Consider the following 20,934-nt stretch of genomic DNA (forward strand, 5'->3'; position numbering starts at 1 on the left):
GCTCCACACATTTGGACAGGCCTTACGCATGAAGGTACCGGCAGAGGAACCCAGGTGTGTGTAATCCCATCAACGGCCAACATTCAGAGAGAGACTTAAAAGCAAACTCTCAGAAGTGCGCGGCCGATATCATGTAGCCTGCTTCTCCCTCTGGGAGAAACTGGCAAGCTTCTGAGAGTTTCCTGCCCACATGTGACAGCCTTTCAAGCTTCCCATTGTGTATTCATATGCTAAATCCAGTAACAAGCTGGATTTCATTCCCCTGACCCTGAAAGAGCCCCCAGTGCAACATCATTGGGAGGGCTGAGTCAAGATAGCCTTCTAAGATCTCAGGGAGAGGACGAATGGAGAGGTTACTGAGACTGCCCGAGAAATCGGTGATTAACGGGATTTTTGTGATTGGTGATTCGTGACTAAAGTAGGAAGAACAACCTTACATCTCTATAAATGTTTCTATCAAAAAGCAATTTTTAAAGGTTTTATACACTAGATTTTAGGCTAGAGATATCAGATCAGTGGTAGAGCACTTGCCTTGCATCTCTCTTAATTTTTGAAGATGATGGGAAATTTGATATATTTTTTTGTAAATACCCAGAAATTAGATTATAAATATGAGTATATTATCTTGAAATTCATAAAATGAATATGATAGCATAGATAGCCAAATGGACTAAATGACTCATTTAGTTCATTCATGCCATACCACATTCTAAGTTCTTGAAGTTTTTAATTTTCTGGCATTAAATAAGATGTCTCAGAAAACAGGGTCTCAAAATTTGACTCTATTGAATCTTTCTAATATTGTTATTCAGAAAAAAATATTGACATCACCTTTCAAAGAAACACTTTGCTAAAATATTTCTCCAGATTTAAAAAATATTATTTTCTTTTGAATAACTAGTTTTAAACCTCAACTGTAATTTTGGGTGCTTACATTTCTAGTTTACTACTCTTCTTTGGGGAATTATACAACACATACGTAACTTAAAACGTAAGATCTTAGGGCATATGCTGCCTGCACCCATGTGCTGCTTGTGCCCATGTGGCCAAGCACATGTGGTGCCCGAGCACATGTGGTGCGCACATCTCCCGTCTTGAGATGTGTACATTCATGCTTTCGTGTCTAGAGCTAGAATGTGTGTAGAGCTCTCTCCACCCTTGGAGAAGCCTGCATTCTCTCTTGAGTACGTTACTCTTACTATTCTCTCTCCCACTAATCCCTTCCTCCTTCCCTCAGAAACCTCTAAATAAAATCTGTTTACTTAAAAAAAGATAATAACATCTTAGGGGTAATGCAGTAGGTACGGTGCTTGCCTTGCAAGTGGTCAACCTGGTTCAATCCCCAACACCATCAATGGTACCCGAAGCTCACCGAATAATCCCTGAGTACAAAACCAGGAGTAATCCCTGAACACTGTTGGGTGTGGAATAAAAATATTAAAATAATAACTCTGTTCTGATTTTTCTACATACATACAAGAACGGTATGTTGCAAAATAAGCAGTGTGACCTCAACTAGTTTGGCTCCTCATCGTGGAATAATAGAACGTTTAGGTTGATAAGTTCACTAGAAAATTCTTATAAATTAGATTTTTAATTTATAAAATATAAATGATTGCCTACTCGCCACACCCGCCGCTCCAGTATGACCGAGGAGGCCAAAAGAGCTAGTTTGGACACCAGCAGCCCACTGAAAAATTTCCAGTATGTGAACTGAGCGTTTCCGCCAGGCTGCCCTGCGGGGGCCCGGTGTTCCCCTTTTTTTAAATCTCTCTCTCTCTCTCCCAACCCCTCCTAGGCACAGCACAGCCTCCACCCCACTTCTCTGAGCACAAAATGGAGACACGCACCCAAATGCGTGGTGCGGCTTGCGGGAGATCGCGGGGCAGGGAAGTACCGGTCTCCGCCCACCGCCGACACTTAAGGACAGAGCAGCCACGTGGGTTTCCCACTCGCCGCGTCTGCCGCTCCAGTATAACCGAGGAGGCCAAAAGAGCTACTTTGGACACCAGCAGCCCACTGAAAAACTTGCAGTATGTGAACTGAGCATTTCCGCCAGGCTGCCCCTGCAGGGGCCCGGTATTTCTCTAGGTTTTCCCATCTTATGAGCACCATAAAAGGGTAAAAGATTGTAGCGATAGAATTTCAGGCAGAATTTTCCCTGGACTTTATACAGAAACCCAAAACCGCGCGGCCGCTGCCGTGGCCACGCAACCTAATATCATCTAATCATCAGCAATATGAAATGGTTCCTTTTTAACGGGTCGGACTTTGGTGGGAAATCCTAACAAGAATAGTAAGTCTTTTGTTGAAATATTGAAGGCAATCAAAGTGGTAGCCATCTCTCTAGATTGAACTAAGCCATATCCCCACGCCGGCTGAGAAGAAATATCCTTCTTTCTCGGGAAGAAACACAGCATGGCGTTAACCATAGTATGATGTCCATTAAGTTGACACAGACCTGGTGGCGTGGGAATGGGATACAAGGGAATAAATTATTATGTACATGGAACAGCGGGACGCTGGTGGAATCTCGAGCCGGGGCCGATACCAGCGCACTACTTTTGGTTCCAGAAACTGCTTGCAGACATTCTACCAGACTATCAACTAAGCCAGAGCCCCATGCCAGCTGATGATGGGAAATAACCATCTTTTTCGGTTTTTTTTCCCTTTGTCAGGCAGCGTGGTGATTACTAAACAGGCGTGAACTCGGTGGTGCGGGACGAGGGGGGAAAAAAATAGAAAAGTTATGTAACAAACAGCGGGACTTAATATCTCTACATTCTCAGCAATGGAGAACTACCAAATGCTTCCTTGACAGTAGGACTGTCTTTTTCTTTTTTTGGGGGGAAACCCCAGCAACAATAGCGAGTTATGTGTTGAAACATAGAATGTAACCAAGATAAAGCGTAAACGAAGTGAAACTTATCACTTACAAGGGCGGGGACTGGGGGGGCGGGAGGGGGCGGGAGGTATACTGGGGTGGTTGGTGATGGAATAGGGGCACTGGTGAAGGGAAGGGTGTTTGAGTATTGTACAACTGACATAATCCTGAGAACTATGTAACCCACCACATGGTGATTCAATAAAATTAAAAAAAATATAAATGATTGCCACGAATACCACCATTAGTGCTAACAAAAAGTGCCCAACAAAATCACAAATAGTGCAGAAATAAGAATTGCTTTAGAAATTGGTGCCTTTCTTCTTCTTAAATTGTCCCTTAGTGACTTTGCCCCTTCCTCCAATACTTTTCTTTTATAGCATAATGTATAAAATCAATTAGCTATTTACTAGTCACACTGACAGAGTATTCTGCATTAACATGGTCACATAACATGGTCATAGGCTGAGGAGAAATTGTGACAAACACCATACTTTTGACTAGTTTAAAAATCACAACTAGCTGTGACTTTCCAAATTGTTACATCTGAGGTGTGTTTACTTTTCTTTCCTACTGGAGATATTTATCTCATCAGACTCACTGGCTTTCCAGCTTTTGGGAAAGCCAGAATGAGTGAAGTAAGGAAGAAAAAAAGTGAAGAGAGAAGATTCATTGTTCATTACAGAGATGGAGTTGGTACCATCATTTGGGAGGAAATTTTGGGATTACAATATTGGTATAATGAAGACATTGTGCTTTTAGACACATCCTCCCCACCAGCTGTGCTATGGTTCTGCTGTTAGCAGAGGGATTTTAAATGACTTTGTAAGTCATATGCTGGGTACACTTCACTTGGTCAGTTGCTATGCAATTGGTTACCAATTGCTTCAATTCTTTGGAATCTCAACTGCCTTATCTGTAAATGTACTAATGAGAGTTGTTCCTGAGAGTCTTTTTAAAAGATTAAATTCCATAAAGTTTGAGCTTAATATAGTATTTGACACTGTTAATATAAATATGGGCCAAAAATCAGTGCCTTTGGAGACACTCATTTTGTCATCTGGATGGGTTGGGTTTCTGCTACTCCCTGATCTTGGAAGAGTCACTGGGGCTATGAAGAGTGACTGGCAACAAATGAAACAAATGTTTCTGACATCGTAGCACTGTAGCACTGTCGTCCAGTTGTTCATTGATTTGCTCAGGCGGGCACTAGTAACGTCTCAATTGTGAGACTTGTTACTGTTTTTGGCATATCGAATACACCACGGGTAGCTTTCCAGGCTCTGCCATGTGGGCGGGATACTCTCCATAGATTGCCCGGCTCTCTGAGAGGGATAGAGGAATTGAACCTGGTCAGCCACGTACAAGGCAAACACCCTACCCTCTGAGTTATTGCTCCAGTCCATTTCTGACATCATGATATGTATTTTGCTGATATTTGTTATTGATATTTGTTAGTTTGATTTGAGCATTCCAGTTGTAGGAGAGTGAGGGTGACAACTGCATAAGCCACTTGGTTCTAATAGTTCAAGTGGTTAGTCCATTATTGGTTCTCTGTGGGACCTTGAAGTTGTCAACTGGAACTCCTGTTTTTCGATTTCTTTCACCAAAATCGGGGATTGATCTGACTGAGCCTCATGGGTCATTAGTGCCTTAAACAGAATGACAGAATCCCCATGAAATGTAAGGGAAGACATTTTTTTCAAAGTCATGATATTTTACCACCAGACTTCATTTTAATAGCTGACTTCAAAGATTTGAATAGACAGTTAGAAATAGAGGTAGAAAGATTTCCCCAAATCATAAAATAATGTCAAATTATGCCCAAAGGAACAAGACCTTTTATTATTTTTAATATTTCCTAGGAAAAAATGGAAGTTGTTTTCCTACCATGGTGTCCCTTCTATAATGACACTCTCTTAATTTTTACTTACCATATTATATTATTTTCAGCTTTTAAAAAACATTTTTGTATCTTCACTGTTTACAATAGCCAGAATCTGGAAAAAACCCAAATGCCCCAGAACGGATGACTGGTTGAGGAAACTTTGGTACATCTATACAATGGAATACTATGCAGCTGTTAGAAAAAAGGAGGTCAAGAATTTTGTAGTTAAGTGGATGGGCATGAAAAGTTTCATGCTGAGTGAAATGAGTCAGAAAGAGAGAGACAGACATAGAAAGATTGCACTCATCTATGGTATATAGAATAACAGAGTGGGAGACTAACACCCAAGAACTGTAGAAATAAGTACCAGGAGGTTGACTCCATGGCTTTGAGGCTGGCCTCACGTTCTGGGGAAAGGGCAACTCAGAGAAGCGATCACCAACTATATTGTAGTCGAAGGCCATGTGGGGGAAGGGAGTTGCGGGCTGAATGAGGGCTAGAGACTGAGCACAGTGGCCACTCAACACCTTTATTGCGGGCCCGTAGAAGCTAAATGAGAGAGAGAACAGAAGGGAATGCCCTGCCACAGTGGCAGGGTGGGGTGGGGGGGAGATGGGATTGGGGAGGGTGGGAGGGACTCTGGGTTTACGGGTGGTGGAGAATGGGCACTGGTGAAGGGATGGGTTCCCGAACTTTGTATGAGGGAAGTATAAGCACAAAAGTGTATAAATCTGTAACTGTACCCTCACGGTGATTCTCTAATTAAAAATAAATAAATTAAAAAAAAAAGAATGTACATAGTAACATAAAAAAAACATTTTTGTATCTTCAACAAATATCACAGGGCTAGGTGCATAGTTAATGCTCAATAAATACTCATTGGAAAAATATACAGAAAATAAACTATTTCTAAACTATTGTTTCCTGAAAGTCTGTCAGATTATGCATAGCCTTTTACCATTTAACTGGAAATGTAAAATCATTACTCACTAAATTTTGCATATCGAGACAACCCACAATTATTGTGTCCTGGCAAGTAAAATTTGAGAACTCAACACAACTGTGCACTGCACTGCCAGATACTTTTTATACCCTGCTTGTGTTTCATTTTCCTGCATGGCATTTACCCATTTGACTTTTTTTCTGATATAACATGTAATTATATTGACTATGGTCTTTCTCCCCAGAATGAACTATGAGCCACTGGATGGTAAAAATTTTGGTCCATTTTTAAGTAGTGTACAGCTTCATACCCTAGAGTAGTCTCTGAGTAAATGTATTGAAAGAACAAATGAAAATTATAAAAACAACAAAATTTGATGTACCATTGTTCTTAAGAGAAAACAGAAAAAAGTGAAGTGACGGACATAGTCCACCCATTTCCACTATTCCTATAATCTCTATTATAGGAATTAAAACAACCCTCGAACCTCTTTTAAATATTTTAATGAAATGAAAAAATGCCTGTTGTCAAGTTAAAAAATCAAAGACAGATTTCTTATGGTTAATTGTACTCAAGTTACCGCTTTTATTTTGCTGTGGATGAATTCTTGCTCATGTGCTGAATTAATTGTTAGAATTTCACTTCCTGTCCAGTGACAGGCAAACAGAACAATGTCCCAGTTTTCTGAATAGGTATAAAAAAGGTACTCTGCATTATGATGAAAGAGCCAGGGTCCATCTGAAAGAAAAAGAAATAATACAAATGTTGCCAATAAAATTAAACAGTATGATGTAGACTGAAACATTATATTGTTAATCCTGAAGTTATAATTAGGTCTGTCAACAGTTTTAAATGTGTATTTACTCATGTATATGTATATGTGACATATGTATATATATGTGCATGTATACATATATATAAATCTCACAGGAATGAATATATAATTTACTTATTTTCCTTTGTTTATCTCAAGTAAGATAATGTGTATTTCTTTAAAATATCTGGGAAAGGTTTATGTGTTACAATGTGTCATGGAATGTTGTTATGGTATTGTGATGATACTAGTTTTACTTATAGCTAATGAAATTCATTGCTATAAGGGTTAATTTAACAAATGAATTCTAGAATAACAGAAAAAAATGGTGCATTGTAGGAATATCAAAGTGCAATAATTGTCCATAAAAAGTGCACTATATATACTAATATATATTTTTAGTTCTTACCACTCTGATACCAGGATGGAATACTGGGTTTCACATCTGCAAAGCAAAAAGCAAATCATGGAGTTAAATTTTTTTGTAATCTCCATATTGGTTCAGCTCTTAATGTTGCCTGATCTACCTTGCCTTTTACAAAAATCATTTAAAAAGTTGGTACTTTGTGCTATTTGAAATGCAATTAGTTCTTAGTGGGGAGATTCAAGCTTACAGAGTTCTCTGGTTACAAAGGATGTGAATTCAAGCACTTACTGAGTACCACACACTTTGATAGGTACATTCACTTCTAATTTGATAGCTGACTTTGTTTGCTCACAATATCACAGGCACATTTCCTTTAGATTTTACTTGCAAAACCATTATTCTGCATAACCATCCAGTTCTCCATACATCCTATTACTTAATTGAGCATACTGCACTATTGAACACCATCATTTTCTATGTTATCATCTATACCTTCAAATAATATAACTAGTTCCCTTAAGAAGGCTGCCAGTACTGTGACCTGGTACTTAAATTTTGTTTTATTTATTTGTTATTTGGGGGCCACATGTGACCAGTGGCTCTTCCCTGGGGGATTACTCATGGGGGGGGGCTCTCTGGACAGGTGCCAGGGATCAAACCTGGGTTGGCATGGCAAGTGCCCTGTCCGCTTTGGCTGCAAATGGTGCTTAAGATTTACATATACTTGTCTCTCTCTTTGGAAAAATTCTAATGATGATTGGAAGACAAACACAAGTGAAAGTCTCACTAAATTTTTACCTCTTGGAAGTTTACATATCCATTCACGTTTGGAACCACAATGCATGGGCAGCAGTGTTTTATTTGCCTTATAGACAGCACAATTTCTTGCATCTTCTTCAAAATAAGTATTGTCTAAAAATGAAGAGACAACCTGCAGCAGATGAAGTTTGTTATTCCTCAAAGGTGATCATTCACAGAAAGTTTTAAAAGATTCAAAATGCAGCCCTGTAATCACAGGCATTCCGAAAGAAGTTGCAGATGTCTGAATGTGGTTCCAGTTTTTTTTTAAAAGATGGGGAGGGGGAGCCTCACTGCTTTGCTCTCTCAGGTTATATCCAAATCAGACTTCACATTTTCCCCCTTACTTGCATGACCTAGAGGAACTTCCAAAAGGCTTAGGAATATGTCAGATCTAGAAGTCACCTTTGATGTTGGTGACTTTAACATCTGCACTAAACTTTTAGTCTCTAATAACTAAATTCAAAGTCATCACTAGAATAAATCAGGAAACTACCCATCGGATGAATGATCACATAGTGGAGATATTAATCAGTCAACTGCAATGATTTAATAATTATCTGATAGAAAGGTAGAGAAGGTGGCAAATAAAACTGGGGTAAAACATTTGAAAAAAGGATGTTTTAAACAAATTATGTCATTTCTTAAACATGTACACAATCATTCAACAATTCACCCAAATTAGATATCTATAAACTCCAATTAAAAAAGAGTAAAGGGAGTTTGGTCATTAGTTTTTTCCCAAGGGGCAATGGTGGGAAAAGCAATGGTCCATGGTCTTATTTCATTTATTCTGAAGCGAAGTTCCATTTTTCTGAACTTAGATCTAAACTAAGTTTCTCCCCACAAGCGGAGTTCCTTTTCCTTTCTCTTCTAATTTCCAATAAGCTTTTCTACTTTCAAAAGTAAAACCCAAAACTTTCTATTATTCCTTTATTAGTAATGAGCTTATTTTAGCAAAAGAAAATGAAGCACTTGATCATTTAAATTTTTAGGTGCCATACTGACACTAAACAACCACTGGGCCATGTGGTTGTTGCCTTCTCGAGCAGTGGTCATCAACCAGCAGTCAACAGACTGGTGCAGTGCTGCAGGTGTAGGAAATTTGAAAATCACTGGTCTACTGCCAGGACAGTGCTGGTCTGCAGATGTAAATGGTTGGAAATTACTTATAGGGGGATGGACCCTCTACACTGCTTTTGTTTTCTAGATCTTATTCATCAGCAAAATAAAGGGGCTGGATGATTTCTGAGACTCCCCCACCCCTACTCTCTGGTCCTGGTGCTTTTTTCCAAAGACGCAGTACTGTTGTAGAAATATTTGGACAAAGTGTTATGCATGAAACTCTATCAGGAACAGGATGGTAAACCACAATGCAAGAACTTGTATTAAAAACAAAAGCCTCTCTAGAGACAGACTGGTGATGGGGAGCATACAGAAGGTTGGGGGGCACTGGTGGAGGAAAGTGGACAATGGTGAAGGAGTTGGTGCTGAAATATTGTATGCCTGAAATCCAGTCATAAATAATTTTGTGATTTCATGGTGACTAAAAAATATTTTTAAATAAACAACAAAGAACTAGCATGCCCTTGCTATTTGGGTTCCCACTTTAAGTATGTGACTTTCCCACAGATCTCTTCTTTACCACCAATTTGAACACCATATATTAAGTGGGTATAAACACTCCTGTTCTCTATTAATCTTTACTGTTTCAAATTTCGATTGTGGATAGCTTGCCCAGTAGGAGACATTTCTAATATTATGACTTTAGAGGTAGAAAATCTATGTATAAATCTTGTTTCTCCTATTTTAGGCAAATGACTCAATCAACCTAATACCCACTGCAGTAAATCATTTGTGAGGATAGTATGAGGCAATGAGAAATGCACTCAACTCCATGATTGTACTTAATTTGGGCTTGAAAAATAGAAACGGCATTAAGTGCTCTCCAAATGGCCTTGCTGCCCTCTTGGTGTGTGGGTGCAGCAGTGCTCAGACTGTGCCTGTGTCCTGGGAGGGATCACTTTTCAATCTCAGACACCACATCCATCATCCCCACTCCCAGGGCCCCATCATCTTGGAGAAGTCAGAATGCCTCATTGCACCTGCAACATAATGTAATAAAGAGTTCTCTCTCCTTCACAGAGATTTTGGGCAGGTATGAGAAAGCAAGTCATTTTTCTCATTCCCTGGCTGTGAAGGAGGTCCAGTTTCTAAGGCTGGCATTTCTGTCCCTTTAGAGAGAACTAAACTGAAAAGGATTCTTTTCATCCCACTACAGCCTAACATGCCCACTCTCAGGTGCTAGGCAGGAAAGGGAAGGTGGGATAGAAGATGCCTGGTATTATATTAAGGAGCAGTTCCTTCTCTGCTGGAGCCTCTTTCCCTTTGAGATCATTTGGGCACTTTTTAGAGATTCTGAGTCCTTTTCAGGAAGATGTACTACAGCTGACTTCAGAGCTGTCTGACTCAGAAAGGTGTCTCATAACCAAACTTTTACCATTTTTCTCATAACAATTATTTTGTCAAAGAATTTAATTGGTACCAACATCTTGTATTGGCTGTTAAGCATGGTAAGTGCATCCATTATTTTTAAGTTCTTTTAGTAGGTTTACTACATGGTTCCAGGGCTACCTGTTTTGAATTCATTTAATTTTCAACAGTTTAGGACCACTTACCGGGGTTCCATCAGACCACTTCCAAGAACCAGGACTCAGCGGGTTTCTTTTATTAAATCCAACCCAGAACTGTCTTTCTTCTGTTCTGTGAAAAAAGAAACAAAGAAACTTTGCATTTTCCTATTGAATTTACATTTTGCAAAAAGTGCAAGAATATATTCCTCTGTACTGGGCCTTAGCTGGAGCTGCACAGGGGGAAAGGTTGGCCTCACTGCCCATTTCTCTTAGTGTCACAACAGTTGCACACAGTTAGTGCAGAAGGTGTCCTGTACAGCAAGCCCCCTTCCTTCTGTGATCACGAATGGCCCCCCTTCAAAGAGGATGAGAGCACATGAGCATCTCTTCCCTAGAGGATGCACTTTACCACGTTTAATACTATCTGTATTATACCATGAGGCTTCCTCTTGTTGCTATTTGTCAAATGGTCATTAGATTAATCACTACCACCCCATTTAATAAGAGGTGCACAGCAAGTTTGGGTCATCACTGCCCCCTATTCCAAAATGTAAATCTGAGAATCAGTGTGAGGCATAGAAGACTGCCTTCTGCAGTCACCACTGGGGTCCACTTGGTGGGAAACTCCCTCCAGAACCTTCTTCCCTATTATTAGGTGGAGGACAAATATGTCAAAGCATGGACCACTTAATAAATCAAGCAATGAAGTCTAATTGTACCACGGGCCAGCTCACTAAGATCATTTTCTGAGAATAATTTTGAAGAATTAAAGATTTAAAGGATTCAGAAGTCATGACAGATGCTTTATTTTTCTTGGAGCAGCATGGCAAGTGTGCTCTGAAGCAGCCCCTTCTTCAATATTTGAGCAGCTCTGCCTGACTGAACAAATGAAAACAAAATATGCCTTTGAAGACTGAGAGTTCACTGGGGATGCTCGGCCAAGGTTGTGGTTACATGTTACACTCAAGGTTGTGGGGAGGTGAGGATGCTGCCTAAAGGTACAGCCAACCATATGCAGCACAGGGGTCCCAGCTGGAGAGCCACGTCACCTTCCCACACTGAAGACTTTTTATTCCTTTCCTCACTGAATTTAGAGCTCCATATTTTTCCTGCTATAGACTAGAACTGAGAAAATGAACTGGTATTTATCTTCTCACCACTTCCAAGAACCATGTCCATGTCTTAAAATTAGGCAATTTTACTTCATTTTTATGTTTTTGTATTTTGGACCAAAACCCAGCATACTTGGGGTCTTTTCCTGGCTCTGTGCTCAGGGATCATTACTGGAGGTGTTCAGGTGACTTATGCAGTGCCAGGCATCAAACCCGGGTTGGTCTGTCCAAGGTAAGAGTACCTCTCTGTTGTACTATTTCTCTAGCCCCAATTATGTAATTTTAAAGTAAGCACACAAAAACATGTCTGATTTATAAATTAGGAGTGGAAAAGTCACACAAAGAAAATAAATCTGTATGCCTACAATGAGAATTTTTAAATTTGCAATATATAAGTATCAGATTAGATTGACTTCCCTGGAAGGCTGGGAAAGTGAAAGAGAGAGCGAGAGCGAGCGAGCGAGAGAGAGAGAGAGAGAGAGCGAGAGAGTGAGAGAGAGATTTTGTGATAAAGTACTAGAGATCAATACTTAGATTATTCATAGTAAATTCCATGAGAAAAATACAGGGAGTGAGAACTTATAGAAGTAGATATGCTATAATAGTATTTGATCTTACAGCCAAGTTGGAAGCAGTTTGCATGTTGACGTTTACTCATAAACAAACTTTAAACTTTGTAAGTATGTTTTGCAAGGAACTAAAGTCAAGAAGCAAAACTACTATTTCAAGCAGTGAACAAATGTTTGTATATCCAACAGAGATGTGGCCCCATACCTGGCTACCAGGTAGCTGCTTGGACTTTTCATCAGCAGCAGAAAACTGACTCAGCAGTTTCTAGTGAAACCAGAAGTTTGTGTTATAAGGTTTCACAAGTGAATTTGAAAACTAACCCGGTTGGGGACTATGTTTTGAGAAGAACATTTTCTGCAGAAACTAGAATCCATGGGTTGCTTATTAGTGTTCTCAGAAAAGAGTTCTGTGGTCAATGAAAATGCTACTTCAGAAGACATAATAATGTTAAGTTAGGTTATATTCAATAAGAATGTAAAATTGCTTGTATACCCCTTCTGTCCAGCCCAGCCTCCCCAAAGCCCATTGCCTGGGGCTTCCCGGCAGCGGGCATTGCCATCACCTGAGCCCTCTGCGCCTGCGTCATCATCGCTGGTCCCCTTCAACAGGTATTTGTGGATCCCATAAAGCCAGATATTAACAACGGGACTGACTGGAGGTGTGGCCTTCATCAAAAGGGGCGTGTCCTCACAAAAGTGGGCGTGGCCTTCTGTGGAGCCAGTGGCCACTCACGCAGCCACAGTTATATCCTCCACTCCCAGCACCTTGGACTCCCATCCCAACCTTCATTACTTAATGTTGTGGAAAGCATTCTGGGTACCTCAAACACAATATGGCAACAATCTTTTGGCTGACTCCAGTTCCACCAAAAAGCAAGTGTGCTCAAGAATTTGCATACAGCCCAATACGAAACAACATATCTTCCAATGCTGCACTAGATGCCTATCATAAGTCACAGTATAATGTCCACGAGGATAGGAGTACTCTAAACGAGGAAAGGTTGACCACCGTGGATCTTATTCAGAATTTTTTCTGGCAATCAGAGGGAACAGTTCCAGTGAACCTAAAGGCTTTACCTTGTTAGATCCACAACAACATGAAGAAACAGCGCAAATCTCCACTATGAGTAGAGGATGAAGTAAAGAGTCCCGAATCCTCAACAGGGAGTACCCACAAATATGATCTCTCAGAAAAAGAATTCCGAGATGAAAAGCTGAGGATGTTCAAGGAACTCAAAGAATCAGTGGAATAGTTGTACAGAAAATTAAAGGAAGAAGTTAAAGAAATGGGGGAACAGATAACTGAGAAAATACAGGAAGAAATGAGAGCAGAAATAAGAAAACTACAAGAAGAAATGTCACAAATGAAGGATTCGATAGATGAACTTAAAAACTCAATAGGGGCCCTCAACAGTAGAATATCAACGGCCGAAGACAGAATCAGCGAACTTGAAGACGAAAAGCAGAAATCATATAGGCAACAACAAACCATGGGAAAAGACCTCAAAATGGCACTAAGGCAAATCAGAGACCTAGGAGATGACTCCAAGAGGAACAACATTAGAATCATTGGAGTACCAGAAGGACAGGGAGCCAACCCTAATGGAAAAAAAAAACAGTTAAAAAAATCATTGCTGAAAATTTCCCAGAGTTAGAGAATGCAAGCATCCAGATCCAAGAGGCCAGAAGAGTGTCAGCTAAAAGAAATCCTAATAGAAACACTCCAAGGCATATAATAGAGTGATGGATGCCACAGATAGAGATGCAATACTGCAAACAGCAAGGTCAAAGAAAGAAATCACATACAAAGGAGCACCCCTTAGATTTACAGCAGACCTATCAGAGGAAACCTTCCAAGCCCGAAGACAATGGTGGGATATAGTGAAAAAACTCAATGAAATGAACGCCTCACCAAGAATACTTTACCCAGCCAAACTGTCACTCAAACTCGATGGAAAAATACACTATTCCATAGATAAATAATAGCACAGGAAATTCATAGATTCAAAACCAAACCTGAAAGGACTAAAAGGGCTCCTGTAAGGCAAGGAAAAAAACCCATAAGCACAACAAACCCTTACAGAAAGATGGCACAAAACCCCATGGCAATAATCTCTCTCAATGTCAATGGTCTAAATGCACCTATCAAGAGACACAGAGTGGCAAAATGGATCCAGAAACTGAAACCAACATTCTGCTGTCTACAAGAAACACATCTGAACAATCAGAACAAATACAGACTCAAAGTTAAAGGATGGAAAGCAAAAATGCAAGCAAAGAACTCCCTCAAAAAAGCTGGGGTGGCCATACTAGTATCTGACAATATAGATTTCAGGTTGAAAAAGATCAGAAAGGACAGAGAAGGCCATTTTCTATTTATCAAGGGTTATGTACAACAGGAAGAAATCACACTCTTAAATGTATATGCACCTAATGAGGGACCAGTTAAATACTTAAAACAACTGCTGGCAGACTTTAAGGAGGACATCGCCAGCAATACAATAGTTGGAGACTTCAACACTGCATTGTCACCTCTGGATAGATCAACAAGAACAAAACTCAGCAAGGAAACACTGGCTCTGAAAGAAGAAATAGAAGATAGAGGACTAACAGACCTATACAGGGCATTACACCCCAAAAAGAAAGAGTACACATTCTTTTCCAGTGCACACGGAACATTTTCTAAAATAGACTACGTGCTGGGTCACAAAACATACCTCAATAGAATCAAGAAGATAGAAATTGTATCAACTATTTTTTCAGACCACGATACACTGAAGATAGAAACTAATAGCATACAGACGAGGAGAACCAAATCAAACAACTGGAAATTAAACAACTCAATGTTTAACAATGAGTGGGTCAGGAAGGAAGTCAAGGATGAAATCAAAAGATATCTGGAAACAAATGAGAATGAAGACATGAGCTACCAAAACCTATGGGATGCAGCTAAAGCTGTGTTAAGAGGAAAATTTTTAGCTTTGCAAGCATTTCTCAGGAAGGAAGAAAGGGCCTACATAGATAACCTGACTTCACAGATCAAGACCTTAGAAAAAGATCAACAAAGGGAACCCCAACCCAGACAAAGGAAAGAAATAACAAAACTTAGAGCAGAAATCAACGATAGGGAAACCCAAAAAACAATCTGAAAGGTCAATGAAGCCAAGAGCTGGTTCTTTTAGAAAATAAACAAGATTGATAAACCACTAGCAAGACTCACAAAGAAAGAGAGAGAGAACCCTAATAAACCGAATCAGAAATGAAAAAGGGGTCATCACGACAGAAACTACTGGAATTCAAAAGATCATCAGAGACTACTTTAAGAGTCTGTATGCCACGAAACAAGAGAACCTAGAAGAAATGGATAATTTCCTGGATTCCTATCACCTCCCAAGACTGAACCAAGAAGACTTGGAATACCTGATAGATCCATTAATATCAAGGAAATTGAAACTGTCTCCCCCAAAACAAAAGTCTCCCCAAAAACAAAAGCCCAGGCCCAAATGGATTCACTAGTGAATTCTTCCAAACATTTAAGGAGGACCTGTTACCAGTTCTCCTCAAGCTTTTCCAGAAAATTGAAGAAACAGGAACTCTCCCAAACAGTTTCTATGAGGCACATATCTCCCTAATACCAAAAGCAAACAAAGACACCACTAAGAAGGAAAACTACAGGCCAATATCCCTAATGAACATGGATGTGAAGATCCTTAACAAAATATTAGCAAATAGAATCCAACAACTCATCAAAATGATCATACACCACGACCAACTGGGATTCATCCTGATGATGCAAGGTTCAACATTTGGAAATCAATCAACATAACCCACCATATCAACAAAATTGCTTGTATATGTTTTTTCTTTCACAACTAGGGGATAGTTAGTTTTAGACTTACGATTTATACTTGAGTTTTATTTTTATTTATTTTTCATGTAAATATTTTTATTTAGGAGGTATGGTGAGAAAGAAAGTAATATGTTCAAGAGAGAATGTGGACTTCTTTAGAGGTGAGAGAGAATGGAAGATACCCCATAAAGGAAAAGGAAGGAATTGAACAACCCAAGATGAAATGCAGCTGACCACAGAATTATGCTATGACAATATTTGAAATTTTAAACAAATATTTGGAACATTTACCTCTGATTAATAATGTAGAAATCAAAAACAAAAACAGAGCCATCATAAATGTGGCTCAAAATCTAACAACCTGGAAGCTTTAGGTCAACTCCAGGCATATCAAGCATTCCTGCAAGTTCAAGCCCAGAGGAGTATGTTGCATAAAAGGAAATGAAATCTGTGGGTGTAAAGGACCAGTTAGGCTAGAAAGTCAACCAATCAGTGCTTGAGAAACTTCCCACCTATCATATCTGCATTGATAGAAAACCTTATTTACATGAAGGAGACCTAATTGTGGATTATCCTGCCTTTTGGTCCTCTACCCCAGGCATAGTTCAAGTGGTCATAGGTCTGTGTCTTCCAAGCTACAGTTCCAAAGTGTCAACAAATGTTTTCCCTTTGATGAAAGAACTAGGCATTTGTTCTCTATCACTAGCCCTAAGAAACTCTTACTGGGAGACCAGATATTTTTTTTCAAAATTAATAGTACTTACCTATTAAATCTTAGATACAAAAGTTTGTTCACAAAATTTTCTTCCTCGATATGAGCAAAACTTGCAAGATGAGCTCCAAATTCTTCACAAAATGCCTCAGCTTCTCTCCATGTTCTTTTCATCAGGATTTTTTCACTATTAAATACCTGAATAGTGAAAGAAAAATAATTTATTAACAATGTCATGGCTTTTAAATTCAGGACAGGAAAATATCAGAAATATAATTGCTGTCATTTAATAATAAGAACTTGACTAATTAGGGAATATCACATTTGTTGAATTAGAATGTGCATGCTCATTTAAAAGCTATTCTTTTATTTTGGGGGGATTTAGTTTTGTTATATGTTTTTTTAATTAATTTTTTTATTCTATTGAATCGCCATGGGATAGAGAATTACAAAGTTGTTCATGGTTGGGTTTCAGTCATACAATGTTCCAATACCCTCCCTCCACCAATATAATTTCCCAGGATCATTGTCCTCAGTTTCCCTCCCAGTTCCCCAAACCACCCCCAACCCAGCCTGCTTCTATGGCAGGCAACTTTCTTCTCTCTCTTTCTCCCTCTCATTTTAGGCATTATGGTTTGAAATACAGATGCTGAAAGGTAATCATGTATATACCTTTGCCTTCTTTCAACACTCAGCTCTTGTCTAAAGTGATCATGTCCAACTAATGTCATAATGGACCCTCCTTTATCTTAGTTACCTTCAACCTCGCACATCTTTGGAGGACTGGTCAATGGTTGGAAATACTGTTTTATTTTCATTCTAACAATAAATTCATGAGATGGATAGGAAAAGCTCAGTTTTATAAATGAGTTCCCAAGGACTCTCATTTAATAACCCTGAATTGTAAGTTATTGACATATATTTGATAAGTGAGAGTTGGTGAGGAGAGTCAGGCTCAGAGAGATTATGTATTTCCGGTATTAAAGCTAAAAACTGGCAGAGCTAGAATTAAATACAGTGTTTCTTGCTTCCAAAATTTATGACTTTCCATCCTGCTGGATCACCTGGCAAATTAGAACTGGTTGGATGATCATGAATCTGGTTTATCCATAGAAAGAAATGAGAAAGGGGACATGGCTTCTAAGGTAAGTGAATTCTATTGTTTTTGGGTTTTACCTATCCTAAATTCTCTGCTATTTTTCAGTTGTCCTTACAGCATTGGGAAGAAGTTAGTCAAATGTAAGTTCTGCCTTTGAGTTTATTTAGAATCAGTGATGAGGGATCAAAGACCCAGAGCACTAGACCCTGGGCTTCTCTTCATTTTTAACTGACCAACACTGAACCCAAGCCTCTGATGCCAGGGAACCACTTAGCAGCCAGCCTTCGCCGGACTCTGATTTGCTGAGCACAGTGTGAAAACTTTCTCAATCTTGTAGACTAGAACGCAGCCTTCCCATATTTTAAATTATATATGTCAAATTGTGCTTCCTCTGGAACCGCTTTTGAATCACTTTAAATTCATAAATCCTACCAACATGTCCACCAAACACACTGTATATTTGTTGACACATTAGGGTGATACATAGTAGAAAAAGCACTGGATTGGGGGTTGGAGAGATATAGCTCATAGGAGGCCAAATTTTAGTGACCAGCATCAGATGGTTCTTTTAAATCCTGCTGATAGTGACCTCTGGGAACAGAGCCAAGTCGCCCAAACAAGCAAACAAACACACAAACAAGAAAACAACATGAACAAACCAAAGATTAGGGTTAGGAGTCTCAAGACTAGGGAATTATTCCAGTTCTATCAATAAAGTAATCTTAGGCAAATTACTTTATCTGGTCAGCCTCAGTTTATTAATTTCTAAGGTTTAACTTATTGCTAGGAGTTACTTTTGGTCCTGTTATGCATTCACAGGTGCTTAATGCCATGCATCAGAATCTCTAAATAGAAAATTTATCTCATTGGGTAATGAGTTGTGCTGTATGCCAATTACTTTTCTCCTAAGATTTTCAAATTAAAATTTGTAAAATAAACTAAAGGCAAAACAACAAACAGAAATGTAATATTTCAAAAATGTATTCCTGGCCAGGAGATTGTAGATACTGATTTTTAATCTAGGATCTAAAGAACTTGCAAGCAGAAATTTCTTCAAACAAATTGGCAAGCAGACATTTATATACACACACAATTATATGTATTAACTTGCTTGATTTTCAGGTATTTGGCAAGTTGCAGAATTATCCTTAGCAGCAGATTGCCCTTAACAAGGACTTTTTTTCCTGGTTAAAAATGATGCAGAATTGTATTTATTTAATGCCCAGTGAATGCCTGCCTTGTTAATTTGCTGTATGCAATAACAACTGCTTGGGCTGGGGCTTTAATGTACTTCATGAAGAAGATCAATTTTCCTGGGATCTCTCAATATTTTTGCCTAAAATTAACTTTTGGAATATAACCAAATGCATAGAGACAGCAAATATTAATTAAGCACTTGCTCTGTTCTTAGCATTGAGATACAAGGACAAAATTAAAATGATAGTAGGCCCATTGGGAATGCTTATATAACCTTAGCATCACCTTGAAGCAACTAGACAGGCCAGGCTCTGATTCCCAGTCCAAATAGCAAGAATAAAAGGGCAACTTAAATTCAGGCTCATTTTCCTTCTGATCCTCCACTGGCTGCTTGCACAGGGACATTGCTTTAAAGTTTCTGCAGTCTTTCACTTCCCAGCGACCAGGAGGACTGCTTCCTCGAATGACAACACAGCCACCACTGGAGCCTGGAAGAAGAAAACAACACTTTACAACCAGAGAATCAGAACATTGTGTGACTGAAAGAGAACTCTTCAATGTGTTGAAAACTGACATTTCATAATGAGGTAACTAAACAAGAACAATAAAGATGAAAAGAGATGTTTTATAGATACAATCTCACATCTCTTTCTTATTGCAGGGAAAACTTAAAAGAAAACAATGAGAGAAGAGAGATGGAAACCCGAAATGTGGGTATTTTGTACTCAGGTGATAAAGAATGGGAAACAGAGTGCTCCAGTGTGAGTCCAAAATATCCCCTGCCTCTCAGCCGATGACAATCTCCCTTTACTTTCAATTACTGAGTTTTTGAAGTGTGAAAAAAAAAATTTAACACACCATTTATTGAGTACCTACTCTGCATGCTATGTGCTTAAGCTCCACTGTGAAAAACCAGAGAAAAAGACACAGTATTTATCCTCAGAAAAAAAAGACTCAGCAGGAGAAAAAAATGTATAAATGATGAATTCAAGGTAGATGTCAAGGTTCATGATAGAAGACCGGAATAGCAGCCACGAGGAGTAGAGAGAACGAGGGAGTGAGATCTGGGGACAGGAATAGGAACAAAGGGGAAAACTGACTGGTTAGCAGCAAAACTCCATTTTATTCTTTTGTATATGTTTGAGCATTTTGAAAGATGAAACTTTTTTTACACAATGAAATTTAAGGAGTTCAGGAACTCAAGTTTGCATGAAATTTATATAACTTCTAATAAAGCTTAAAATACACACGCACACATACATATACTTTGAATTTCAGTGAAAAGTACTCGTAGAAAACTAGTTTTATTCTGAAAATAAAGAGAATTAAAATTGAATAATAATGAGCTTTTTTTTTGAATCCAGGATGGTAATTCAATTAAATTAACATTCAATAACAAAAATTCGGCATTCACATTGTGTCAGTCTAGGGTGTATGTGTTCGGGATGGAAGAAAAACAAAACAACAAAATCCAACTCTTAGTTTAGTGTGTGGACCAATTGCAATAAACGATCTGTGGGGTGCAATGATAAAGTGTGCTTAAATTGCTATTGGGAGATTTCAGAAGAGCTGAGGAATCTGCTATATTAAAGGACACAGAGGATGACATTTGAAGAGAAGTTTGAGGAATAAAAAGCAGAAAAACTTTTCAGAGGATGCATTTTTTTTAAAAAAACAAGCAATTATGGATGGAACTGCTAAAGATATAACACTATTCTGGATTATGTTATAAAACATTGTCACTAGATACTAGATATTTGTCTTCATTTAATTCAGAAGTAACAGCTTACATTTTTGTAGATACAGAACCAGCATTGTACTGGTTAGCCATGTTTCACTTGTTTTATGCTCTCAGAAAGACTAAGGAGAGGGAAAATGAGAGTGGGAGTGAGGAAAAAGGAGCAGAGGAAGACTTACAAAGAGTGCTTCATAAAGGAACAGAAAAGAATGAGGAAATATGAGGAAACTAAAGTTCAAGGATTAGTGTCTTGGAGAAGGCACAGGTGATAAAATAGATTCACAAGAAGCTTTTAATAATGTGCATGTGCACTCCTGCATCAGTGAGTGT

At 38.8% G+C, this 20,934-nt stretch overlaps 1 protein-coding gene across 1 annotated transcript in view; it reads right to left on the bottom strand.

The window, feature by feature from the left end:
- The window catches only part of PLA2R1 (phospholipase A2 receptor 1), a 136,925-nt gene that overhangs the window by 31,943 nt on the left and 84,048 nt on the right, over positions 1-20,934 (bottom strand). The window contains 6 exon segments of the mRNA XM_055122305.1: positions 6,296-6,453; positions 6,939-6,974; positions 7,695-7,827; positions 10,373-10,457; positions 16,623-16,768; positions 19,152-19,354. Coding sequence (XP_054978280.1) covers positions 6,296-6,453; positions 6,939-6,974; positions 7,695-7,827; positions 10,373-10,457; positions 16,623-16,768; positions 19,152-19,354 — 761 coding nt within the window.

Source organism: Sorex araneus, chromosome X (genome assembly GCF_027595985.1).
Source record: "Sorex araneus isolate mSorAra2 chromosome X, mSorAra2.pri, whole genome shotgun sequence".
Taxonomy (NCBI): Eukaryota; Metazoa; Chordata; class Mammalia; order Eulipotyphla; family Soricidae; genus Sorex; species Sorex araneus.